The following is a 27,710-nucleotide window of genomic DNA, read 5'->3' as shown; positions in this document are numbered from 1 at the left end:
GCCCAGTACAAGGCCCACTGGGGATCATCTCGTTTCATCGTGTAAAAGAGATTTTGTGTGACAACAAAAGAAACAAGTAGCGTTTTTTGGAATTGCCTGTGATTTTCTGCAATCAAAAAAGACTCACTATTAAGGGCCTGGGTTTCTTGAAAAATCTATGGCACTGTGTTAGTTTTGTCAAGATATAAATGAAAGGTGAGGTGTTAAAAATGAATTTGTGCTTTTACTACAGTGAGCTGACCTCCTGATCCCACGTTTGCAACACTGACTGGCCACTTTGATAATAATCAGCCGCTCTGAGTATGCCAACAGCTCATTCCAGACGGCGAGTCACACATGAGTGAAGCACCCAAATAAAACATTCAGATAGTTAGGTCCAATTATTATTTAACTTATCCAGTCTCATTGACAGGCTCATATGAGATTGAGTTCCTTCCAGTCCCAGATGCACTACTTAGTAGCACAGAAATGACTTATTCTTTAGCCTCAGTCTCCATCAGTTTTGGTGAAGGAATAATACATCAAACCATAAAGAACCTATGAAGACTGTTGCATTTGATGACAATAAGGTTGTGGCCAGAACTGAGCCCAGAGAGAGCAGCACAACAACAATTTTCTGCCCTGATAAGCAGACTTTAGGATTAAAGTTTTTATTCTCTATATAGAAAGCATATAACATGGTTACAGCTGAAAAATATGATTTTGCACATATGGTAAACTGTAATCATATTTTATAGGCTTTCCTCTCCTGTAGTGGACAGCAGGTCCGTAAAGTATGACACAATTATAAACACCAGAGGTAAATGGCCACATGGTCAACGAGCCAGTTAAATGCTATGGAGATGCCTGGCTAAATCCATTATAATGTGCAGGATGAAGCTATCTAGCTAATAGGATTACAACTGTAAGCTAGTCAACATAGTCCATTGTTTTATTGACCACTACAAGCACTACAAACAGCAATAAATGAAAGGCAACTGGATTATTGGATTTGAATATATTCACTTACTTTAAATGTAATAATAGCCTAATAATTCAAATTTAATTTAAGTCAATTCAAAATATTTTTTTAGACACGTTATATGCTTTGGTTACGGGAGAGTAAACAGAGGTGGGGAAGGCACCCTGTGCTGAGGCATGTTTTTTCTGCTACTTCACTTCTCTAAACGCAGAGCGACAATAAAGCGAGCGGGAACTACATGAGTTTGTCAGTGTGTGAACTTCCTCTCGACACGCGCACTTGTCGAAGCGCATCCTCTGCTACTGCTGCTGCTGCTGTTCTGCCTCTCGGTCTGTTCCTTTAAAACCAGACAGCCCACGCCTCGAAAAGCGGCTTGTTCCGGCTTGCCCCTTTACATCTTTTTTATCCTTGCTCGCTATTAAAATAGTGCCCTGCGCTGCTCCTCTGACAATTACCTACAAGCCATTTTTGTTAAATCGTCGGATCGAGCTAACAAAACCGCGTCACCGGGGCCGAAGTATGGATGATGCGTAGCCGTGCAGCAGCTCTCTGCCTGTGCATCCCGGTGGTGAGTGCGAGGCGCAGTTCAGGCACCATCACCGGCGGAGCGATACAACCATCTCCTCTCAGCCCCGGTTTGTCAAGCTGAGGGTGTGTGGCTCGCTGTACCTGAGTTGAACGTGTCCATCACGTACTAAAGGGGGGCAGAGGATCAAAACTGGACCAAGGGACCTGTGTCTAATGCTCTGAGATGCAGTGCCAAATCGCTCTCGCATCAAGAACTGTCTCCCTGGGCTGGCTGCTGCGGTTGTTTTGCATCTGATGAAGATTGTTTTTTTTATTATCATTATTTTGATGCGCTCCTGTGGATGTCTATGAATATGTTTATCCTGGTGCTCTGGTATAGTGCGTGAGGTAAGTGACTTATCCAGAGGTGCGCGCTACTTTCTCCTGCACCTCTAATTGAGATTTTGTTTGATGTGTGCAAAGCCCGTTTACTTGTTTTTGTTTTCCTCCGCTGAAGATCAGAGATCCTTTAGCACCTACAGATTTCAGAAATTATATATACCCCTGGAACTATTCAGCTCCCAGCTCATCACCAATTTCTGGAACTGGTGCTGATGGAATATTACAAGAAGCAGGTTGTATTGAAATTATGGGCCCGTATCTTATAGTCAGTTGCCAATGCAAACCAGGGTTGATTTTAGAAAGAGTTGAGGCACTCATTGAATGCTCTAAATGCAGCATGAAACTGTAGATATGCTGCTGTAATGGTGGAGACTGGTTGGTGCTACTTCCCAAGCATGGTGATAGGAATTTGTGCAAATTCATAGAGCAACATCACTTAAAGTGATTCCTGAGCTGAAAGCTGGGTAGTTTTAGCTCAGGTGTTGCATATTATTTACTGTAGCCTTCAGCCTGAAATGCAGCACTGTCATCATAAAGTTTAAGTATGCAGCAGCCTGTCATGACGGAGGTTACTCTATAACCTGCTGATTTGCAACTGGAAGCAACCTGATATTCTGACAATATTATCGAAGGCTGTAACAAACTGATGGTTCTCTAAGACTGCATATAGCTCCTGTTACTGCAGACGCATCTCACAGGCCTTTAATGTATATATGTTGTATAATATAGCAGCATCTGAGCTATATGTTTGCCCTGCCTCCCATCCAGACACTACCCCCACACACTGTGATGACAGGCATTATGAATAAATAATCTCTCAGACCCACATATCCCTACTGTACACTCAAAAACAAGTGAGCAGACATGGTGAAACCACTGTAGTAATCCTGTAATAAATTATGGAGCAGCACATTGCAAATATCACAGGAAAATACCTACTTTGCCACCATTGAAACTCGTGTCTATAGAAAAACTAAATTCTAAATGATGTGTATGAAGGTGTGTGATGTGATGTTATGTCATTTCTGCTTGTTCATTTTGTTATCTATACACTTCCCAGCGTGCTGTTTACTGGTGTTTGTGTGCCTGTTGAGAGTCTGTCAAGAGATTAACAAGCTTCGTCAGTTCTTAGTGTTAAAGTTTAACTTTCTCTTCATCATTTATGTGCACACTGAGTTGACAGGCATTGTTTTCACTTTACAGTCGAGAAGTGCTGCTTCCCAACCCAACAGAAAATAGGAAGCTTAGAGTTTTTGTTCATATAAACACAATCTTATTTAATTCGTTGCACTTTGTTATCAACATTGTAAGACTCGGGCTCAATTTACTGTTTGTTCTTCTTAGCTTGTATGACTTTAAACTGACAGTTAAGTATTTCAGGGTTTTGTTTTTTTTCAGCAATGTGGTGGGTGTGAAGTTTCAGTGTTGTGCTGAAACCCCACTATGTTGTTCCCAGAAGGCTGTGCAGTTGGGTTTATGTTAAAATTCAGATTGTACTGCATGTTGCTGAGGGGGCTGCGTGGGTCATGCAGATGTACTGTAGTTGGGGGTGGGGGGTTTAAAAGGTCTTTAGCACATTTATGAAAGTGAAGCAAAGTGAGTTGTCATAAACAAAGCTGGCTCATTAAAACAGTGTGTATGTGTGTGTGTGTGTGTGTGTGTGTGTGTGTGTGTGTGTGTGTGTGTGCTTCATAAAGTGAGTGAACTACAGCAGTAATACTGTCTTGCAGAATGCAGAATTTACTGTGGTCATTGTTTTGTACTGATTAGTGTCTTCAGTAATAGTAACTCAGTTATTCAAAAGTTTTTGTGTATTATCTGCGTCTCAGGTGAAGACACCAACCCGTCTCTCTCTCTCTCTCTCTCTCTATCTGTCTCTCTCTCCCACACACACACACACACACACACACACACACTTGCTTCATGGAATGTTCTAATTCGGGGGTCTCAGTGACGGTGAGAAGGAGTCGGCAGTGCTCATATTACTTCACCTCATGCTCCATGGTGGTGTGTGAGTGTATGTGTGTGTAGTGTGTATGTCCATGTATCCATTTATGATCTCTTTTTCGTGTGCACCTCTGTGTGTTCATGTGTAACAGAACAGTTTCTGGGGATGATATGGGCATGAGTGTTCATCCATCAGATGACGCAACGCTAATTCAACCACAATGAGACAGCTCCTTCTTTATCTCTGCTACTGGTTGTTGTGGCTCTACCAACTGGCCAATTCTTTTACTTTTAGATGACTTTTTGATATTTTCTCACCTTTAGATGACAGTTTGTTGTCGAGATTGGCAGGAAACATGGAGGGAGAAAAAGAGGAGGAAGAAAAAACAGCTCCCTGAGATTTTGCATTTATATGGTGTGCGTCTTAGACGCAATGAAGAAGCTCCAAGTCTGTAGCTGTCACAGCTAATCTATCTCGTCACTTTGTCAAATACTTCAAACAGCTTATTAAGTTTCTAATTTTGTATAAACTGGCATTGTTTGGCTTAAAATCCTAATACTTTACATGAAATGGCATACAATTAGTACTTTACATTAGTCCCTGATGTGTCTCTCTGCAGATACTGGGGTACATTAGAGGTAACTGTGTCACCTCACTCTACTGGGCTGACAGAAATTGTTGAGTAGGAGTTACAAAGTGACAGTTAAATGTCATGGCACAGCACAATCAGAGACTAATGCCCCCAAGGATGCACAGAGAAAACACCACACACACACACACACACACACACACACACACACACACACACACACACACACACACACACACACACACACACATGCACTCACACTCACACTCACACTCACATTAGGTCAAAACAACCACATCCCTCTATCATTACATGCACAACCTTAGCTCTTACTCAAACTATAACCTGATCCTTCATGTCTAGTGGGTGTGTACCGCTTTGATAAGCCTCCCATTGGCCGACTGCTGTATTCTGCTTCCTTCCGTGCTCCCTTTCAGCTGCAGTTTTCAAAGTCCATGTTTTTATGAGAAACATTCACAACAAAGGCTCAAGCTAACAAGCTACATAATGCCTGAATACTGAGGTAAAATCTTGTATCATTCACAATGCTGAAGCCATGTGAAAGATCAAAAATATTTCACCTGTGGAATGATATTTTGTAAGCGCTCTGGTAGGCTGAGCACAGTTACGTCCTTATGTTTCCTTTAAAGCATCATGTGAAACAACTGTTTTTTGTCAGCTGCATACCAGATTAATTCTACCTGTTTTTTTTCTACCTGACCTTTTTCATTCGCTGGCGCTGCTCAAACATGGTGGGAAGATCTGGCAATGTGAGAACATCAACCTTTACCCTTAAGTTAACCTAATTTTAACCCAATCATAAACCTAAACCTAAGTCCAAACGATAAAGACCGTTGAAAAGTGAGGACGGCCTGAAATGTGAAAAACATCTCGTACCTCAAAGTTCTGGAGAACACTCTCAAAACAATTTCTTTCTTTCTCTTTCTGTCTGAGACATGCCAAAGGAAACTCCAGATGCCCTCCCCCACTCAGACGGGGGCCAAGCGAGGACTCACTGTCCTGAGCCAGATGATAGCTCGCCAACTGTTGGCTGTAAAGACACAATGTACTTCTCATCCTCCGCTCAGTAGAGTGGGTGGCTCAACAGGCCAGTACAGCCAATCATTGCTAAGGTCTACAAAGCCTTCTTTCAACAATTTGAGGGATATTTTGCTCTTAAAATTGGACGTGTAATGTGATGCGTCTGTCTTGATGCTGGGGTGTGTTTAAAATGGCACATCCTCAAGTTTCCCTTCACTTCAAAGCATGGAGTAATGCGCTCTAGGTACCCAACTGCAGGCACAAACAAGTCAGAGAGAATGAAAACAGAGCTCAAAGGTCGATTTCCTCATTTTAAAATAATCAGCTAGGGAGAAGAGCCTGATGAGGAAGTTGAGGTCTGCTGTAATAATACAGCACACCCACCTTTCCCTGTCACAAGACTGGACTTATTCATGACTGTGGGGGCTTCTCTTGTGTGTGCCTGCATGTTGCATGCTTATGCACATGAGTAATGATCCATTCATGCAATTACTGGAAGTTTTGTGTACCATCATATTCCATAGTCCCCATGTCATGTGGGGTGTTAATGCATATTTTAATCTTACTGCGATGTGGCAGTGTTAAGGGTAGTGAAGGCCCACTGTGTGTGTGTGTGTGTGTGTGTGTGTGTGTGTGCAGGAATAATTTCTGCACAGAGACAGACAGGCAGTGGTAGAGCGCGAGCTAAGGCCAGGCTTCTCATATTCTGCCAGGGACTCTCTGTTGAACAGGATGTAGCAGTTGCTCAGAGCGGGAACAGGTGGCCGTCAACGTGACTACAGCAAGTGAATCACGGTTAACAGTTGCCCCTAGAGTTTGCACCACTCCCTGATCTTCAAGCTTACAGAGAAAAAGGGGAGTTTTATCCAGGCTCCCGAGCCAAGATAAGAAATCCCCACCATCTTTGCCCATACCCCCCACCCTCCCATCCCCTCCCACTCTTCCTCACACGGTGGTTCAGCACTTTGTGGGCTACAATAGCTGTAATTGGTGTTATATTTGGGCTCCTCGCGGAAGGAAATATGACCCACGGGGACAGAGCGGAGGTGTCCACGCGGCCGAGGAGGCGACGCTGGCACCGCGTGCAGCGGGCAGTTTGGAAGGTGCGTAGAACTGGTGTAATAATTGGCAGGTCGCCATAGATAGGCTATATATATACATATATTTATACATATGATACGGTGGATATTAAAATAAATTCTGTGATGAATGACGGTATATTTGTAGTTTAATGTGGCGTGCGTAATGCGGATAGTTCCTCTTTCTCTTTCCATTGGACCTTCTCTTCTAACGCGTTCATGTTGTAAAGAGACTGTTGTAAGTTATTTTTCCATATAAGTTTGTTTTTCAGGCTCAGACAGTTCTTCCAAAACGTAGTGGGGGTGGGGTGGGGTGGTGGTCTTTATCTTGGGTTGGTATTGTTCCAGACGAGTAGCATGGTTTTTTCATGGGACACAGACATACACTGTAGTGATTTGACAAATATCCTAAATATACATCTTGTTGTTAACAGGTTGGGTTCTGTGCACATGTAGGGGATATAGGATGCACAAGCTCTCACATTGGCTGCAGCATATTTTCAAATCAGTTAAGCTAGGTGATTTGTCCTCTCTAATCTCAGTTATTCTCTCTTTTTTTACTTCTTTCTCGCTCTCTCTTTCCCTGTGGGTGTGTGTGTGTATGTGTGTGGGCATTATTTTACTGTATCTCTAACCCCATTTCCATAGATAATTTCCAAGCTTTTTTGTGGCACCTGCTCTCTGAGGGTACCTGCTGTTATGTCTGGTGAGCAGTTTGAACAGATGCAACAGGCTCTGAAAGCAACAGGTGCTGGCTGTCTGCACGCTGTGTCCAAAACACTTTGCATTATTGAGTCAAAAGGGTAGTGATGTTCTTTTTTTTTTTTTTTTAAGTTGGCCTGTATTTATGTAAGATTTTGCTTTCAGTTAATGGGATGATACATGAAACAGCATACAGGAGGTCACAGAAAGAGTAACAAAATACCCTATTGTACTGTACCATTACGTAACAGGAGGCACATTTCCTGGTATGGCATGTTTTCAAAAACTGTACAGAGTGGAATATTTGAGTAAGAGTGACTAGAATTCAACAGAATTCAGAAAGTATACAATCAAACGAAAGCATGAATCATGAATCATCATAACTCTTATATTATATGTGAGTGGTGTTGTTATTGTGGGTTCATCACCCATAAGCAGGATGGTTTTAAAGCTGCAGATATCAACAGGCAAAGCTGTAGGTTTGTAAAGGGGGCTCATTTAGATCTGATGACTACTTCACTTCGCTTCTCAGTAGGCTCTGCAGTTCTTTGAATTTCTGAGGCTTTAAGACACAATACTAGAACATAACACCGTTACCAAAATATGAATCATGCATTCATGTGCTTTGGTGTGGAGGTGTGGGTCAGTTGAAGCATGAGTCTCTCCCCCCTCTTGACAAGAATCACCTTCAAATGTTTCCCCTAGCAGGGAATGATGTGTTTAAAGATTATACTGAGAGCCCAAATATATAAATAATCTGTTATTAAAGTTTAGGTTTGCCATTAACTCAAATTTCCTAGCATGTTGGTCAGTTCAAAAAATCTGTGCTAAATAAAGGATTTGATTTAAATGCAGTGTTAGCTTTGTCAAAATATAGAAAGTAAAACTAAAATGAGTGTCTACAGAATATTTATTTATCCTAATTCCTTCCATCCATTTAGAAGTTTACTTTTTGGTGGTGGTGGGGTATATTTTTTATTTTCATTTCTCTGGATCATGTATTTTAGCATTGTGTCTGGTTTAATACAGTCCTCTGGACTGTCCCCAGCAAATAAACTGAATGAGAGTCGGTTGTAAAAGATGTTTTGGAACATTTGACATAAACAGAGATTTTGGCCTACAAACAGAAAGTTGGTATTATTCAGCCTCATCTGTCTCAATCTGCAGATACTGTCTGTGTTTATCAACAGTCTGTGCAATGATTTACTCATGCACTATTGTTATGATTCAACATGAGCTCAGCCTTTATTAGACAGAAGAAGAGGATATGTTTTAAAGAGTAAAATTGGAAGCTAAGATGATTCCGTCTGACTGATTTTGCTCTCAAATTATTGCTCAGTACGCATTCCTGGAGTTTAATTTTTGGGCTCTATGGGAGATAATTCGTCTCCACCCCTGTTCTTAAATGATCTTTTTCCTTTTGTGCTCTTACAACATATATTACTCTGTTGATGTAGAAAACAAAACTGTGCTCAAACAGCTGGATTGCTGTCCTATATTTGTTATGGATTTAGTGTAATTAAATTAATTTAGTTTTTCTTCTTACTGTTAGGAGGGTAGAATCAGTTTATCATAATATTTCAGTTATTAGAGTTCAGCATAGCAACATTAGGCTAATTCTGTGTACATATATATATATATTTATAGACTTGGACTTGATACAGTACAAATTGTGTTCACAGAAAGGTCTTTATGTATTTCCTGTTAATGCAACATGGGTTGAGATTGTGGCCACTTCTTATTTTATAGAGAATTAATAAATGTATGACTTTTATAATGAACGAGACTGAAGACTGCCTGTGTGCTCAAAGAGTAATAATATTAATGCTGCTCCTTCAACTGTTGGACCCTAGGGATTGAATGATTATCGGATGCAATATTCAGCATTTTTCTGATTATTGGAATTTTTTTTTTACCTATAACCAATTTAAAATGCGCTACTTTGGCTGTAATGCAAACACTTGTCCCTTTCTATAGTCTCCACCCTGTGGTCTGGAATGATGACCCACCCACTGCAGCATCCGATTGGTTAGACTTCACGAGTAGTAGCCTATCACGCTGAGCAGCTGCGGTTGGCAAGTGGAGTTGTGTGGTGACGGTTAGACAGCAGACGTCGCTGAAGTTGTAATAAACATCACAATCCTGTACAGTGAAGTTACAACAACACCACACTCTGACGAAAAGGTTCATCTGTTGATCCAAGACACATCGAGCAAGAGAGAGAGAGAGAGAAGCCAATGCTAATTGCTAAGCTAAAGTAACTAGCTAACTACTACTAGTACTGCTACTAATACAACAGTCCTGCAGTATATTATAATGATAAGATTATAATGTTTAGTTTGTAATAAAATAGTTTTAGACAGTTGTTGATTCAACTGTATGATCAGACGTAAGTGAACATCCTTGTTTGGTACAGGACCCAACAAAAATCACAACAACCTTTTTTTTTTTCTCAGTGAAAATGCAAAGATTACCTATCCAACTGAAATCGTGACTCGTATCACAATCGCAATATCTGCCAATATAATTGCACTATGACTTTCGCATATTGTTCAGTCCTATTACAAAGTACAAAAGGAGTGTAACGCTTTTCATTTATGCTGTACTAGCTATTGTGGAGGTTATATTATTGTGATGGCAAGCACAATAGGATTATGTTCTTATAGTGTTGAGTAATGCCATATGGTGTTTTTTTTCTACAGTATTTTTCATGCTGGTCAGTGCACAAAAACTATCACTAATTAACTCCAACCCCAAGTAAGCAGTATATTATAAGCAGCTATAAGAACATTTTAAGTGTCTATTAATGTACAGTGATTTAAAGATTCATATATTTCCATATTAAATTATTACAGCTGTGTTTTATCATATTCTCATTGATTATTTGTTTATATTACCAGCATCCAGATATGGGTGTTTCACAGGAAAACAACTATTGACAATTCAATTACTATACATCATTATGTCCTGTCTCTCACAGTCACCGTCGGCGAGCAGGTGCTGTTGTCGGGGCTCGTTGACATGCATTCCCCCTGAGCTTGGCGACGCCTCCCTCAGTGGTGTGGTGGCAGAATGCCAGTGCAGGCAGCCCAGTGGACAGAGTTCCTGTCCTGTCCCATCTGCTACAATGAGTTTGACAGCAGCGGCCACCAGCCCATCAGCCTGGGCTGCTCCCACACGGTGTGTAAGACCTGCCTACACAAACTGCACCGCAAAGCCTGCCCCTTTGATCAGACACCAATCAGCACGGATATCGACATGCTGCCGGTCAACTGTGCCCTGCTGCAGCTGGTTGGAGCTCAGGTGAGTCAGGAAGAGTGGACATGTGTTTATGCATGGGTCAATTGAGAGGGTCACAGTGAGAAAAACTCAAACTTTTGTCCCCTGTCTGTGTGTTTAAATGTCTTGTGTTCTTGTGTGTGCTATGATCTGTGCGCCTTAGGTTCCAGATGTGCAGCCCGTGAGCCTGAGTAGTGCGGCAGAGGTGGAGCACTATGAGGTCTGCAGGGTGTGTGTAGAAGAGCTGGCTCTCTTCTTAAAACCTATCAGCGGAGCAAAAGGTAGTGTGTGCGTGTTTGTGTGTGCACGTAAGAATTTGAGATCTGTGGACATTTGCGAAAGCGAATTAAGCTCTTGGTATGTAATGTGAGGGGGCTGCAGCTGAGCTGCCTGTGTAACTTGGCATTCATGCTTCTCACACTTGTCATGACGCCTGAAAGCTTCTATACTTTTACAGTACTGATGGAAAATTCAACTCTCTGCGTAACCAGATAAGAAATGTTAACTTTACTAAAACTGACTGGTAGTTCCGGTTCTTAGTGCAGCCAATTCTGGGTGACGGTGCCATGGTAGCATTCATCATTCTTGGTTAATAACATCATTTGGACAATTGACACGCATAAATGACAAAAAAGAAGGATGATTTGGTGGTGAGGTTAGATGTAAGAAGAAGCTCTAAGGCTCATCCCTTCCAAGAAGAGGCCTTTAAATCCACAGACAGAGCGTGTCATAATAGACCTATCTGCTCCACTCTTCTTTTTGGGTTGGAGGATAAAGTTTCTTTGTTTCATTGTTTAATCCAATTGAATATGGCCAATAACTAAAGTATATGTTCTCATTGTGAAGAAGCTCCACAGATACACTCTTTTACCACAGAGCTATCACCTACTGCAGGGGTGGCGACCCTGAGTCCGAGCGTGCTCAGTCGGCCCATGCAGAGGAAGCTGGTGACCTTGGTGAACTGCCAGCTGGTGGAGGAGGAGGGCCGTGTGCGGGCGGTGCGGGCGGGCCGGTCGCTGGGGGAACGAACGGTAACAGAGCTCATTCTGCAGCACCAGAACCCCCAGCAGCTCTCTGCCAACCTCTGGGCAGCTGTGAGGGCGCGTGGATGCCAGTTCCTGGGACCTGGTGAGTGCGAATGCCAAACAGAGGAACGCATAAATCTGTGAGGCAACGTTATACATGTCATGTGTAAGACATGAATGTAACTAATGACATTTTAGACTGATTCAACAAATTTCATTGTTTCATAACTGTCAGTGAGACTTGCATAATGATGCATAAGGATTAAGCTTTTGGATCTTGTCTTGTAAATATCATCAACAAGACATTTAAAACTATCATTTAGGTTTAAAAGTAATGAAGGCTGCTGTGGACTACTTTACTCACCTTAAGCTTTTTGTGACCTGTAAAATGAGCCACGCAAAGTTTTGAGAACATCTTGTTTGTATAAGTATAATTTTTATAAATAATTCACCCTTTTCAGCTTGGTTAATCTCAATTCTGGAGCTTTTTCTAAGATAATATCACTCATTACAAAATGTGATTACAGTGAGCGTGTTACTTGACTGTTAAACATCCAAAATGGGAGTTTAATAAATTGCCTTTCAGTTGAATGGACTCGTGTCAAAAAATTGCCATTTTAGATTGCCTCATCAAACTGACTGCTGGTGTTGGTGCCTGGTGTCCTGTGATGATTACTCATAGGGCAGATTCTGACTGAGAAACTGTTTCTCATCATGATAACAGAATGAGTTCATTCAAAAGTCTGAGGACACCTGGTTCTAAGTGCTAGAAAAAGCCTTGGTTTGATCAGTGGAGAAAATTTAAATATGCATTGTTTGGAGTGTTGGCATGCATATGCATGCTCACCTGTGACTGAATGTATTTGAGCTGAATATTTTTCCCTGATTCTCTTTTCACATCACTCTTTGTCTCTGTCTTGCTTCCTCCCACCATCCCAACCTCCTTCTGTTCGCTCTGTCCCTACATCCCCCTCTAACTCTTCCTCATCAGCTATGCAAGAAGATGCACTGAAGCTGGTTTTACTGGCTCTGGAGGACGGCTCAGCTCTGTCCAGGAAGGTGTTGGTTTTGTTTGTAGTGCAGAAGCTTGAGGCTCGGTTCCCCCAGGCCTCCAAAACCAGCATAGGCCACGTGGTGCAGCTGCTCTACAGGGCCTCCTGCTTCAAGGTACTGAACAGGGAACATGAATGAGCACATGCACATGGATACACAACAAACCCACAAATATGTGCACATACAAGAACATGTGAGCAAGCTACACTATTAACAGCTCCATTTATAAAAAATTAAAAGCTAGCTCTTTGAAAGTAGTCTGTGTCAAACTGAACAAAAGAACCTCAGTTTGCTGGTGTCCCAAGAACCCAAGCCATAATAAATGACCTGATTAAATGAAGGGTATTTAAATAGATCCTCATTTACCAGTACATATTTCTTTACCCCAGAGACAGTTCTTCAATTTAATATTTTTTTATGTAATCAGTTGTAGAGGTGTTTTCCAAAACTATCATTGTTGGCAGCTAAGTGTAATATTTTCCATGAAGTGAACTACCAAATTAGAATAAACAAAAAACACAATTTTCTCAAAATTAAACAGTGTCTAAGTGAGCTTTGGAAACCCCCTTTCAACTGCAGATTGTTCCTCACATTAATATGACCCAATCTGACATTAAAGTTATATATTATCGCTCCCTAAATACTGATACCAACAGCTAATATTGCATAAAAGTCATACTTGTAATAAGGATACGTGCTTCTGCTGATATATTTTGTGTGTGTGGGTATATTTCTGTGCCTGTTATCTGATGACAGACATCGCTGGTAGGGCAGAAATGCCAGCTATCTGCTTGTGATGTAACAGCAGTCTATATTTGCCCTTGTTGCCCTGCCTTGCAGGACAGGGCCAGACAGCACAGAGATGCAAAGAAAGATAGATGAAAGTGCAGGAACAGTGTTTTTCTCAAGGGTGGAGAGCAGCAAGAGCTTTGATAATAATGAAATCCGACTCTGTTCAATTGTTATTTTGACTGTCTCAGTGGTAGCTGTTTGTAAGTGTGCGGGTGTCTTGTGATGATTACTCATAGGGCAGATTCTGAAGAGGGGAGAATCCCTTTGTCTGATCTGAATTTGAGTTCATTAGTCTGAAGACACCTCATACAGATAAACTGAAACCGGTAGGTAGATTCTGTTACAGTTAATCAGAAAATCACAAGTATGACTCGTGGTACTTGGGACCTCCCAGACCAAAATATGATTTATTATTAAGGAATAAGTCACCCTAACATACCTGAACGTAACATACATGAAACTGCTCCAAACAAGTTAAGAAACATATTAATTTAGGTAAAACAATAACTCAGATTTTGCCTGCCCATACAAACATAAATTATGGCTCTGCATTCAAACATTTGATAATTATGCTAATAGATATAGAATACTTTAAAAAATCTAAATGTTCTTTCTGGGTGAGAAGCCAAAATTTAAAATTATCAGCTGCAGCTCACTAAGTTGTAAGTGCCAGGTGTATACTAATACAGTAGTATATTCAATAGTGAGTGAAGTAAAATTTTGGGGTGATTATTCTTCCATTTCCTCTGTATCAGAGACAACAAAATACAATAACCATCTAATACATTCATCCTTTTTTTTCTTCCTTGTCTCTTTCCTCACTCACCTTCCTCTCAATTCACCCTCTGTCTTATCCTGTCTCCCTCCATCATCTGTCCTTTCCTCCCTCTCAGGTGACTAAGCGTGATGAGGACTCTTCGCTGATGCAGCTGAAGGAAGAGTTTCGCACATATGAGGCTCTCAGGAGAGAACACGATGCCCAGATTGTCCACATCGCCATGGAGGCGGGCTTACGGATCTCACCTGAGCAGTGGTCTTCTCTGCTGTACGGAGACCTGGTCCACAAGTCACATATGCAGTCCATCATTGATAAGGTACTGTTGTTACACTTGCCATATTAGTTTCACCATCGAGTATTGATAGAAATCACTTTTAAAATTTCAAATGGTAACTATAACAAACCTTTAGAGAACAGAGGCACAGGAGAAATAAATGTTGTTTTTTTTTTTTCAAAGACTGACTCTCCTCTTCTATCCTCTGCCACAGTTGCAGTCTCCAGAGTCGTTTGCAAAGAGCGTTCAGGAGCTGACAATCGTCCTGCAGAGGACAGGAGACCCGGCCAACCTCACAAGCCTTAGACCGCACCTGGAACTACTAGCCAACATAGACCACAATCCAGGTACCTTCTTTAACAGCATTCATGTGGATGAATAAGTCTGAATGATGAACACTTACTCAGAATAAAGGGTTTGTCCAGTTCCACAAAAATAAATGAGATTGAGATTCGAAGAAAATAGGCAAGCTGTGGCACTCGCATATCAAAATGCAATTAGCAAGCGCAAAGCAGAAGATTAAAAGTACTGATTCATCTTGTGTGTTACACATTTATTAAGCAATGCACAGTGACTAAGCAGGGTGTGTGATGTGTTTGACATGCAGAAGTCTGCTCTGTATTGTTGTTCCCTGCTAAACTTGGATATTATATTGTCATGAAACAACCAAGTGCCTCAGGCGTCATGACATTATATCATTCTGCCTCATTTGAAATTGTTGTGTTATGTGTATTTACACAAACAGTTATTTTGTAAGCCACAGATGTTGCGCCCCCCTGCAGTGCTGCTCAACAGGAATTGTTTGGAAACAATGCAATACATTTTTAGCAATGCTAGTGATGTGGCTCAAGGAAGGCGATGTCAGACCGTCCACAACTATTGGATGGATTGCACGAACATCTGGTACAGGCATTCGACATTGTAATAACTCCCAAGACTTTTCATCTACATCATTAGGTCAAAATTTTAATTTCTCCATCTACTAGATGGATTGCCATGAAATGTGGTCCCTTTTCTTGTAGCCCTGTCGTAAGATAAAAGTTTTAATTTGGTCAGTAGTTTGGTTTATGACCTAATACCTGCAAAACTAATGGAAATCACATAAGCATCAGCCGCACATAGTGTCTAGTCCTAATTATCAAATGCATGCTAAATTGTCATTGTCAGCATGTTAGCACGCTGATCTTAGCATTTAGCTCAAAGCACCTCTGTGCCTAAGTTTAGCCTCACAAAGCTGTAGCCTCACTGTAGTCTTTTGTTATTTTAGCCTTTATTAATACAGGGAACCCCAATAAAGACATGTTTCATTTCTTTGGGTGTCATTTGTAGTTAGCATACTGTGTAGTGGAGATAGATGGAAAAAGGAGGATGTTTAATCTCAATGATCCCTTTAGTTCTTTCAGTATTTTCAGAGTCACGTGCCGGATGCTTTCAAGGTTTGTCACTTGGTGGACTTGATAAGATGCTCTGCTAAACAGACAGCATTGTTGATCTGTATGCAGATGCCCCAGCGCCATCATGGGAGGAGCTGGAAAGTGTGATGCTGGCTGTGAAGTTGGTGGTTCATGGACTGGTGGAATTCATACAGAACTTCAGCAAGAAGAGCCACGACACTCCTCAGGTATACTGATGTGAAAGGATGAGATTGTTAATAGTAATGTACATTATCTGATACACTGGAAAAAATGAGATGAATTGCAGAAAATGTGAGAGATCATAGACATAATATTTGCATGATGGAAAAGTGCAGTATAGTACAGACAGACAAGCCGGGGAAGAGGAATTGTGCTGCTGCTGCCTCCAGACACAGTGTAAGGCCATCAGCATGGAGGATAAGCTGTTCAGGGTCCTGCAGCACACTTTGTTCCTCCTGTCTGTTGCATCCAAGATAGTTAAGAGGGCATGAAAATGTCTCTAGCCACGAACAGTTATTGTTTAAAGCTTCTGTGCGCTAATGGCTCTTAACTATCAATTATTTAACTGATACAACAGTATTGAAATAATTTAACAATTTGCGGATAATGCATCTGTGAAGGCTGAAACTGGTCTCTAACAGTGCATACTGTAGATTAGTGGAGTGAATAGAGAATGAACTTCACCCCAGGGCTGAGGAGGATAAGCCTTCAGCTCTTTCAGCAAGGAAATAAAAAATAACAATTTAAAATTTCAGGCAAAGTGGTTTTATATTTTCCGACCGGTGTACAACCCTGCAGAGCAACCACAAGTTCACTGCCCTCATGTATCCACCTCTGTGTTTTCCATTTCTTTTTACTTTTCCCCACGTTAGAAAATAAGGGAAAGATGGCTGAACACACAATAACAATTTTTGAATATGTTGTGTTTGGATGCATGATTTGTACTATACGATAATGTTTTTAGATTAATGAGGCTTGGCAGCTCTCCTTTGTAGTCTATCCATCCCTGTTTGTGGACTTTGACCTGTGACAAGTTTCCTTTTAGCTGACACTGTAACAGTCTGCAAATAAATAATGGAATCACCTTGGATACACTATAAAGAGTGAACAGTAACAAACACTAACTAACTTTTAACTGATTGTTACTATTATAATCTACCACAACTTCCAACTTCAAACTAAGAGTTGTATGTTGATTCATCTCACTATTTCAATAATATTTGAATATTAACTATGCAAATAAAAATCACATGACACTGTTGTGCTGGAAAAAGCAATAAAATGCTTGTGTACTTTGGAAGAACAGAAGGTGTGATGTGTCTGTTTAATTTTACATTTAATTTGTATTGTATCTGTGTGTGTTTTCCAGCCTCAGGCCAACAGCAAGTATAAGACCAGCATGTGCCGAGACCTTCGTCAGCAGGGAGGCTGTCCCCGAGGAACCAACTGTACATTCGCACACACACAGGATGAGCTGGAGAAGTGAGTGGGCCCTCACATAACCTCAGAAAGACTGTGTTTTCTCTTTATTATAGAAAAAAAAACACTCAGATTATCCAAATGTCCCTTTACAATTAGATAAAAAAAGATTACTCTATAATATTATAAATACGTTTGAGAGAAGTCTGCTTATCCAACAGTGTTATTTTATGTTGTTATTTTTTTATCTTTATGTAACCGCACTACAGAGCCTCTCCCAACCTCCTTTTTAATTAGATTTTAATCTTTTCAATCTAATCATATATTTATTCACAAGAGGTCCACTGTGACAATAATATTGCAATACTAAGGCTACATGTGTATGCACGCACACACTCATCCCTAATCCTTCCCAGTTGTATTGAATTTACTCATTATCCTTAATTCTCTCTCTCTCCTCAGATTTAGACTGAGGAACAAGAAGAGCAGCAGTGTGGGCCGGGCGTTTCCATTAGCACCCGGGGTCATGGGCAAAACCTTCACCATGGAGGGCAGCATCCACACAGATGTGTCTGCAGGGGTGGGGCAGGGGCTCAAAGGCACAGGGGAGAACGGAGCCTCCATGACGGAGGGGGTTCCTGGCCTGACTCACCCCCAGCTTATCTCCAGAGGGGCTGACATGATAGAGGAAATGAAGAGAGCGGTGCCAAATGGATCCAGTGGGGCTAATGGGTCCAACGGGCTATCTGGCGCCAGCAGAACTGCGTCGGGGTCAATAGAACAGTAAGATTATTCATCCGCATCTGTTGTTGGCATTAAGCCATGTGACAAGCCTAATATTACTTACAGTTTAGCACAAATTTGTCTAAATAAATAATTAAACAATGGACAATAAGTTAATGCACAATATAAAAATAAACTATATATAAATGTGTATTTACATGCATGGTTCCAAACCCTTAGTGTAGGTATTTTTTTCAGCGTTAGATATAACAACAGCTGCATTTCACATGATTATTTCAGTGTCAAAACAATTTGGTTTTCTTTCATTTACATTTGAATGAATCTAGTCAAATCCACATTTACAAGTCACCCAAATGTGTGGATTTGTGCACACTGCACATTTGCATATGATTTGGAAGAGAAATAATCCCTCACCAACATTTACATGCTGTTGGAAAGGTTTGACCTTTTGTATCTCAAAGTCAGCCTCTGTTCTTTCTCTCTCTGTCTATTGTCATTCTGTCCTTCAGGAAGCCCATCTCTCCTCCCAGGACTCCAGTCAGCCACTCCTCAGCGTCGTCTCCCTTGACCACAGTTGGACGGGGCGATAGTGGTGCTCCTATACCCAAACATGGCGGGTTCATGCTGCGTGCACCACATCCTTCACAGGCATCCGAGCTGTACTATCAGGATGCCCACTCTGCTTATGACACAGGCCATTATCAACCAACCTGTGAGTCAAGTTTTTCAATAAAAATCAGAATTAAGAAAATGAGTTGCTGTCTTTGGAAAATGTAAATGAATGCGCTCTTCTTTTCTCTCCTTCTTCTTTCCTCCTCTCACTTTCACCTCTCCAGCAGGTTCTTACTACCCATCTACTCTTCATCCTCCTCACAAACCATGCATGGCTCGCTTCCTCCGATCGTCCAACGTCCCAGAATCCTCGCTGCCACCCTCCATCGGCCCTCCACCAACTTCCTACCCCAGTGATCCTCAGACGCCACACCCACCTTCGTCCTCTTCCTCTGGGTACCCACCACACCCACCTAGAGATCGGATGGGTCCTGCCTTCCATCCCCACCCGGGGCAGCCTCAGTATGGGCCCCTGGCTCCTGCTCATGGGGTTTATGCTCCCCTGTATGACAGCAGGAGAGTATGGAGGCCTCAGGTGAGCCTTCAGTTAATTATCATCTTACTATATAATTAAATCATTTTGCAACTTTATTGATAACAATCACAACTGCTGTTACAGCTGTACCACAGAGAGGATGCCCGGAGTAACTCACTGCCTCCAGAGGTGCTGCACTCCTCTGTCTACCAGCCTCCACTCAGGGAGAGATTCAACTCTCTAGACAGCAACTACTGCTCTGGAGCTGAACACCGTGCAGGGCTACACAGGGTCAGTGAAATAATACACATCTTACACCACGTCCAGTGCTCACTTCCGACTGGCTGGAGGAATTTATTTTCAGATAACAACACACGTGCGATATATACCGTCCGCGTCACTGATTTAGTTTAAGACACATAATAGAATAAAAACTGTGCTAACTGGCTTTTACTCGGCTACAGCTTCTCCCACTTGTTTTAGTGACGTTTATTCCAACGTTGACAGTAGCAGTGCCAACGCAGTATCTATTTAAAGTGAGTAAGGCTTTAAAAAAAGACCATTTATTTTAATTATTGATAAGTGGGCATACTATAAAAGGGATAATCCACTCTGAGCCATGCAACAATTAAAAGATAATGCTCTCAGCTAAGGGTAATATTAGAAATATTTCCTTTGTGTTTCATTTCTTGATGTCATGAAACATCTCTTGGGTATTGATGTTGGTCTCTCTTACACTGAAGAGATTTATCGCTGCTTTCTTTTCTGCAGCATTTCCTTTCCTTCAGTTTCTCTTTTTACACCCACATGTCATTTCACCTCTACCTCCACTGCCAGCAACAGAGCTGCAGTATGTAGCTTCACCCTCCTCTGTTGTCCTCCCACTTCTCATCCAAATATGTATCTGCCTCCCCCACTCACTTCTCTGTTTCTCACATCATCATATAGCATTACCAGTATGGCTGCTGCAATACTAAAGACGCCATCAACACATTTCAATTGTGGACAGCAATTGTTTCAATAATATAATATAATATAATATAATGGTAAAAAAACAACAATGTTGAAAAGCTTCTTTAATTAAAAATGTGTCATCAAAGAATAATTCATAGAGATTTGTGGCAAGACTTGAACCCCGAGACTTAAGCCAGCACCCAATAAAAAGATCTCTCAGTTGTGCAGGAGCCAACAAGCATTAACACACACATTTTGCAATGCAATGCTGTGCAATTTTCCACCATGTGCATGTACAGTATACAATATAGCGGGACACAATAACAGGATTGATCGTTTATTTGAGTGTCCTGCACCTCTGGTGCCCAGCCCATATGGGCTTATAAGACACTTAACAGCTTAGCTTAAAGTATGAGGGTTGTTGTGTTGCACAGCACAAACATGAAATGCAATCAGAGCACCTAAACCATGGAGGAAGATTGGATCCAAATCTGCATATTCCTTTGAGACACAACTGAAAACCTAACATTCTGTGTTATTAATGCTTTATCAGTAGTCCTATTTGATTCTGAATGGTAATGATCAGTTTATGGTTTCAGTCTTATCTGTTAGATACCTAATGGCATTATTGCTAAATTGTTGATCAATGTACTATGAATATAATATTGATATGATGATGTTAATATCATGATCTGTTTTCCCTTCCTCACGTTTCCTCTCTTTTCCAACACTGCCTCGGCAGGATTACGGTCGTGTTCCTCTGGGCTACGAGGATCTGTTCAGAAGGAAGCAGGAACAGTGGGCTCATCACCACCACCATCACAACACCAACAGACCCTCACAGTCCTCCCCCATCTTCACCATCGATTTTGGAACGGAGGTAGGAAGCAAATAAGCGATAAAACATATGTACCACTCATTAAGAGATTTTATAGGCCACCATGATCAGTTTATTAATGCTGTCACTGCAGCCAAATCAAACTGTGAGTAATGATTTGCTTATGTATTTTACCATTTTTTAAAAATGTTGGATTTAATTCCCATCCCAAAAGCTTGCGTTTCCACTGTGTCCAATGCTATTTAAGTGAGAGATAGTTGCTTAGCAACTGTGGAGGAAGATATCATAGCAATGCACAGTTGTGGCGTGTGCATGTGCATGTGTGGGTGTGTGTGTGAGAGAGAGAGGATCAGAGAAAGCGAGAGGAGAGACTTTAACAAGCAGTGACTCAGGCTTTCAGCTGGGTAAAGCTTTGTTTAACAGCACGTTAGATGTTTTTCTGACGATATCCACTTTAAAATGAAGCTCTTATTAGAGAAACCACAAGGACTTTTTAAGTGTTTGTTTACTGGACTCAATTTAATTTGGATGCCTCTGCATAACAAGCATAAGCAAACAAGACCATGGGCAAAAATACTGGCTATTTCTATTTAATGATGTCTGGTGCTTGCCACAGGGATGACAGCGAAGTGGCAGCATGTCAGCATCGGCACGACAGCATAGATCCAAATTAATGAGAAACCAGTGCCGGTACTTGAGGTGTATGAACCTTCCTTAAACTCAAACCCGATGCATAACACATTTACTCACTGGTGACATTGTCCATCCATGTATCTGTTGTCTATACCTGCTTATTTTGTGCAGGGTTTTGCTGGGACTGGAGCCAATCCTAGCTCACATTTGGTGAGAGGCAGAGTGCCCTCTAGAGATGTCACAAGTCTATCACAGGATGGACAGACAGGCTCACATTCATGCTTACAGGCAACTTAGAGTCTCCAATTCCACTGATCTGCTTTGTCTAATGTATAAATGCACTCGTGTAAGCATGATGGGGAGAGCATGCAAAGTCCACAGAGGGAATGTCCTAACCAACCCGTGGATTCAAACCCAGGACGTTCTAACACTGAGCCATTGTGCCACCTGAACTATCACTGTATATTTATGAATATTACATAGCTGCAATTAAGAGAGCAATTTACTTGCTACATCCCTCTGTCTGTCTCTTTAAAGCAAATGCTTGGCTGAAAGTCAGTGGTGGCAAAAGTTGCAGCTGTTGTCCTCAGAGGCCCCCAAAGTCGAGAAAGATCCGCAAATCCTCGTAATCCCTGCGACCTCTGGGACAGATCAAGCTAGAATTAGCAACAGGAGCAAGTCTCTCACACACAGAGGAAGCAGAGGAATATGTTTCATTGTCATTTTTAATTGTCTCTCTCTCTCTCTCTCTCTTTCAGCATGTGGAGAGCAGCGGAGGTCAGTGTGTGGGTTGCAGGTTCAGAGGCGAGGAAAGTTTAGCTCACTACTCTCCGTGGTCTTGTGGTACCATCGGCCCCTGCCTCAGCCCCTTTGAGCCCGAAACGCTCACCCACACCTCGGCTCACTCCTGCTCAGATCACTCGGTGAGACTCTTTTTCCACACCCACAGGGAGGCGCAGACGCTCAGACTCACACCCAAAGACAAATTGTCTTTTTCACTTTAGTATCACTGTGTTTTTCGGTGTATTTAAGACTTTGCTCTCTTTCGAACGGCGTCCCTTGGTTTTCTCGTGCAGGAGTTAGACATTAATGGAGGCGGGGGTGGTGGCGTCAGCAGTGGCAGTAGTGTCGGGAAGCGGTGGCTGCATTCACTGGATCACTACCGCCGCTTGAAAGACGAGGACCCGATCATTCCCTTCAGTGAGGGGCCCATTATCTCCAAGTGGGGCGCCATATCCAGGGCGTCACGCACGGGCTACCACACCACTGACCCCGTCCAAGCCACAGCCTGCCAAAGCAGTGCCAGCACCACACCCATCAACTTTAAAGGTAAGGAGGGATAAAAGAGAGAGAAAGGACGGAACAAAGCACAGTCCGTTGAGCTGTCCCTTATCTTTATAGCATACATCCATACATTATATTTCTATATACTTATTATTTTAAAGTTAATTTTGCTTTGATTTTTTTTGTCTGCATTGTTTACATATTTGTTTGTCTGTCTATCACAGATTACAACCCCCACTTGGATCACAGTGACTACAGGTGGAGTTCCAGAGGATCAGACTCCTCCAGCCACTCCAGTTTCCTAGAGAGGTACAACGCCTTTGTTTTCTCTGAAATCTGTTTTTAGCAGTTAATTTCACTACAGGTCTTAAATGTTGTTGAACTGTGGGGAAGCACACAAAAACCCCGCATGGAAAGAACTAAGAACTGAGTATTGAATATTGAATTGAACCATACGTGCCGTGCAGTATTGGATATTGTCATAGGGGTTCATTTGTGATTGTTCCTAACACATTCGCTCTCCTTCCTGCTCTCTCATCCCTCGCCTCGCTCTTTGTTTAGCAGTCATTTCCTCTCTGTGGTCAGACTAAAAATAGAGCTGCTAGCTGGTTGGTAAAAACCCACTGGGCTGGCACGAAAAGGAGTCAGGAAAGCCCTCTGCATTCATGTCTCTAATGAACTTTTAACATATTTTCCAAGACACTGACATTCTTTTTTTTATCACGATTTGTGTTATTAATATTGTAGTATTTTAATTCCACATTTTGTCTACCAATACCAGGTCATTAATGCATAATGTAAGGCATCGTGACCATGTAGTTGTTTTATTTTATTTTACCCTCATCTTTTTCTTTCTATTGATATCAGGGATAATGATACTAAGAAACTAAGTGTTCTCTAAATCACTGCATTTTTTTTGTTACATTCTCTCCATTGTACTTTTTGAAAGTTAGAGAGCAACTTTGTGTTTGTTTGTTTCTCTGTGTGTTTTCAGTGAGCAGCTGTGTGCATCAGAGTTGCGTGGCCGTCGCACTTCAATAAGCAGCGGAGAGAAAATTGTTTCCGATCTGCAGGCCCACCAGACCGCCTACGGCCAGAACCGGGAGCGGGCCGAGAGCGAACCGGACCCAGGCCGAGACATTGAGCTGGAACTGTGCGCTCTGGACATGGAGGATTCAGACCACCAGGAGATCAAGTCTCAGGTTGGTGTGATGATGTATTACTGAAGTGTAAATGTAATACATCAAAGCACAACCAAACCCCCTTCTCATCTTTCTTTTTTTTTTTATCATCTCTGTCTCCTAGGAGTCTTTAGACCTGGCTACCCCACAGTCTCAGGATGCTTCCCACCTCCTCCCACCTCCCTGCTCCTCTCCCCTCATCTCATCCCCTGTCGAGGAGCGCCCCCAAACAGAGGGTCCTTCGACAGAAAAGATGGATGCTCACCTGCTGAAAAAGATGGCCTTCAGGTGAATTACCATGGTAACCATTATCAAACAGGATAGAACCACAATCTGAGTTGTATTGGACTTGATTTGTCTTACTCTTTCTTCCTCCCTGCCTCTTTGCTTTTTTCCTTTCCTCCTTTCTCTCTGTTTTCCAGGAAGTCTCTGTCTCCTGGAGGGTTGGTCTCAGGAGGTCTGGGCGTAGGCAAGCTGGTGCTGCGGACTGGACCTTCTCGACTGGGGGACACTTCCACCCGGGCTTGTCCAGACACGCCCGGGACAGAGATGCTGCTCAATGGAAGCTAAGGGGACACAAAGTCAGACAGTGACCTGTATCAATGCTAGCGCTGAGCTGCTAGCCCACAACCAGATCCTGGTTAAAGGGAATACCATTTAATTCCAGCCTTCATATTTGTAAATCATATGCCTAAATAAAACTTGACAGATATGGGTCACCAGTCTGTGCTGCGCCACGCCGCAAGGGGCAAGAGAAAACGCACTGTCCTGCCTCCTAAGTAGTCATTTTCACCAATATATAGCTCCACAGAGAATTTAGTGATTTCACTTCTAATGCCTAATAAGGATCTGTAGATGCTGAACTTGTCCTTGATTGCAGTTTAAATCACATTTAGGAGAAAGGCTGGAGATCTCACACCATCTTCGCCACATGATTGCTCTCTCTACATGTATAAACTCCTGAGGTTTATACTTTGCATCGTCCAGTTTGTTGTCGTCCATCACCGCTGACAAATGCCACTTTTTCAGTTTTCAAGATTTCTTTGATACAGCACTGGTTTATAACCCAGCACCACATAGCTGTCCAAACAAAACTTCACACAAACCTGGCATTATTTATCCCCTTTTGAAACTTTTTGCCACCTTACGGATATCTGCCAATTATTTTTCTTTCTATATCTCTACATGTTAAGGCATTTGTTTAGCCATTGGTTTAGTTTCTAGCTTTTCTTGTGTTGCTGCATTACACATTTTCATAAGTATTTCCTAAAACATCAAAGAGATAGATGTAATAATACTGAGAGCAAAAATGTGTAGGGCGCTCCAACGCTCCAATAAAATTAAAAAGGAAAAAACTGCAGGAAACAGAGGACTTCACTATACTGATAGTGAAACAAGCCTCTGTCCTTTATAAGTCATATGATTTAAATGTTGACCTTCAAATTCCCTTAACTGTCACAAGATTACAGAGCACAATGACACAGTCATAAACTGAACCTGATAATGATCATTGATCGCCGAAAGTCACGAGGGATGAACAAAGTAAACTATTATACTAGCTATACTAACATATTTTCTCAGTTGACTCGGTCTGCATAACTAAAGAATACAAAGCAATTCTTTCTGTGAATAAATTGTATCTTGAGCTGTGGATGGAGATAATTTAATAGATTTCTGTTCGAGCCACATACACTCACAGTCAGCCTCAAAAACTGCTGTTTCATCTTTGTGTGCCCTTAGTGGTACTGGCATTTAACCCTGCCGACTGTAAGCGAGGACAGTCTCACAGCTCTCTCTCTCTTTCTCACACACACACACACACACACACACACACACACACAACTGCACAAAATACACGTGCGCACAAACTTGTCATCCACACATAGCAGACACAAACATGCAATACAGTGGCCTTTCTCTCCTTGGTGTTGTATAAAACTTGGGCTCTACAATGACGTTTGTCCACGCTCACTGACTGACTCCTGTCTCATTTCAGAGGCGTGATCTTACACGTAACCGTGATCCGACAAACCGAACACTGGAAGTCACATCTTTGTAAGCCCATGGCTTTTTCTGTGCTTTTCCAGCCCAGTCACATTCACGTACTGTGTAAACAATAGTCAGAGGTCATGCATGATTTCTCAAGCTGAGGCCTACAAAAATGTGAGGGACACCAAATTCTTGTGTTTCTTCATGCTGTGTCTTTGTTTAACATTTTAAAAAGTTTTGGTTCGTTTTATTTTATGCATTGCTAACTTCTGTGAAGTTGTTCGTCGGGGTATTTTGTATCAGGATCTTTGTTACTCTTGTTTTGTTTCTTATGTTTTAATTCACATTGTCTGATGTTTCTCTGTGTTTGCTGGCCACCAGATGTGCTGTCGTCAGTAAAGTCCACCAAAGTCTATTTCACTGTTATTTTGTGCAGTATGGGTGATTTCCATACAGACCAGCCTTGCCTCACTCCCTTTTATAGATATGAGGCATCTCGTCATGTGTGGTTTAGTCTTAAAGACCTTAGCATTAAACATTAACCCATCTTATATACACAGGATTTAAAGTCATGGAGACTCCACTGAGTTTGTTTACACCCGCTCTAAATCTTATGAGATTTGTGTAGAAAGAAAAAACGGAGGGTTAACTAATCTTTTGCGTCTTTCAAGTTCCCTCTTTGCTTTCCTCTCACCTAAGCTACTGTACTGTCTCAAAAACGCCACAAGAGGCAAGTAGCAGCATCCTTCCCCTCAAGTTATATCTTAAATCCCATTTTAGAGGATGGCAGAATGGCTGTACAAATGAGGAAAGGTTTTTGAGTTACAATTTGAAGAGAACGAACACTGAAATGATGGACTGGTGACCTTCTTGGGGTTTCTGTCTTATCTTCCACCCTACTGCTGAGAGAAGCGGGTAGAGAAAACGAAGAACTGGGCTGAACAATTCAGCGTGACTTGGATGTGATAATACCATTTTGGAGAAATGTTTTGTAGTGTTAATTTCTGACCTGTAAAAGGCAAGAGCTGGCGCAGGGATTTCAGCTGCTCCAAGTCATGAAATTAGCCTCAGCTACCCACTGTCGCTCTGCATCTGTTTACAACTTCAGCTTTGAAGTCATGTAACGTTAAGTGCCATGTTGTGTACAGTACAGTACAATCAATCCCTGCAATGTTCCTATAGCTTTTCATATTCCTCAGCTGTACACTTATGCGAGGAGGGAAAGGCTCAGTCAAGTGGAGGAGTTAAGACACTTCTCTTGTAATTCTACTTTGTTCCATTAGAGGAAGCTAGATCCTTGTCTGTCTGAATTGCTCAGGGAAGACTTAAGTTGCTCAGCTAGTACTTTGGCTTTTTCTATATTCATCACTTTAAATATTCTGTGGAAGTATTTACCTGAATTTCACTTGTTGATAACTGATCCTTTCACCCAGAGCAAAATGGGATAAAGTGTTAACGATGATTATAATGTTTGCCAGTGTTTACTTTGCCAGTGTTTTCTTTTGCCTCTCAGTATCAATATTGATTTTGCTATTCTAGCTCTCATGGGAAAGGGCTGGGCACTACTGTATGTAAAAACAGTATTGTGAGTATTGAACTTATGTCAAAGTGATACTCCCTGTTTCCTTTAAAAGTGTCTATTGAGCACTGCTGTAGTGGCTAATTGCACTGCACTAATTTCCACCCCATCACTGCCAGCAGGTGTACTCCAAGTGGGGTGCCCGCCCCCCCCACTC

General features: G+C 41.8%; 1 protein-coding gene across 6 annotated transcripts; it reads left to right on the top strand.

Moving 5' to 3' along the window:
* The first annotated feature begins 1,275 nt into the window (after positions 1-1,275).
* Positions 1,276-27,454, top strand: rc3h2 (ring finger and CCCH-type domains 2). Of its 6 annotated transcripts, none has more exons than XM_087172729.1 (20): positions 1,276-1,876; positions 10,210-10,532; positions 10,672-10,789; positions 11,355-11,636; positions 12,525-12,700; positions 14,272-14,472; positions 14,645-14,777; positions 15,933-16,051; positions 17,215-17,327; positions 17,727-18,047; positions 18,518-18,720; positions 18,848-19,155; positions 19,240-19,386; positions 20,792-20,929; positions 22,279-22,443; positions 22,597-22,849; positions 23,029-23,113; positions 23,799-24,006; positions 24,110-24,273; positions 24,408-27,454. In XM_087172729.1, the coding sequence occupies exons 2-20, from the start codon at positions 10,302-10,304 to the stop codon at positions 24,553-24,555; spliced, it is 3,513 nt and encodes a 1,170-aa protein (XP_087028855.1). In that variant the 5' UTR covers positions 1,276-1,876; positions 10,210-10,301; the 3' UTR covers positions 24,556-27,454. The 6 variants fall into 6 exon arrangements, with proteins under 6 accessions (XP_087028855.1, XP_087028856.1, XP_023257252.1 ...); XM_087172730.1 differs by having other exon boundaries at positions 1,277-1,876; positions 11,385-11,636; positions 18,845-19,155; XM_023401484.2 differs by having other exon boundaries at positions 1,277-1,876; positions 18,845-19,155.
* Positions 27,455-27,710: the final 256 nt, after the last annotated feature.

The sequence above is a fragment of the Seriola lalandi genome, unplaced genomic scaffold, assembly GCF_002814215.2.
Source record: "Seriola lalandi dorsalis isolate HSWRI2012SDOR001 ecotype SW California unplaced genomic scaffold, Sedor1 jcf7180002053686, whole genome shotgun sequence".
NCBI lineage: Eukaryota > Metazoa > Chordata > Actinopteri > Carangiformes > Carangidae > Seriola > Seriola lalandi.
The sequence above is the reverse complement of the archived record's forward strand: the minus strand, read 5'-3'. Positions and strand labels throughout refer to the sequence as shown.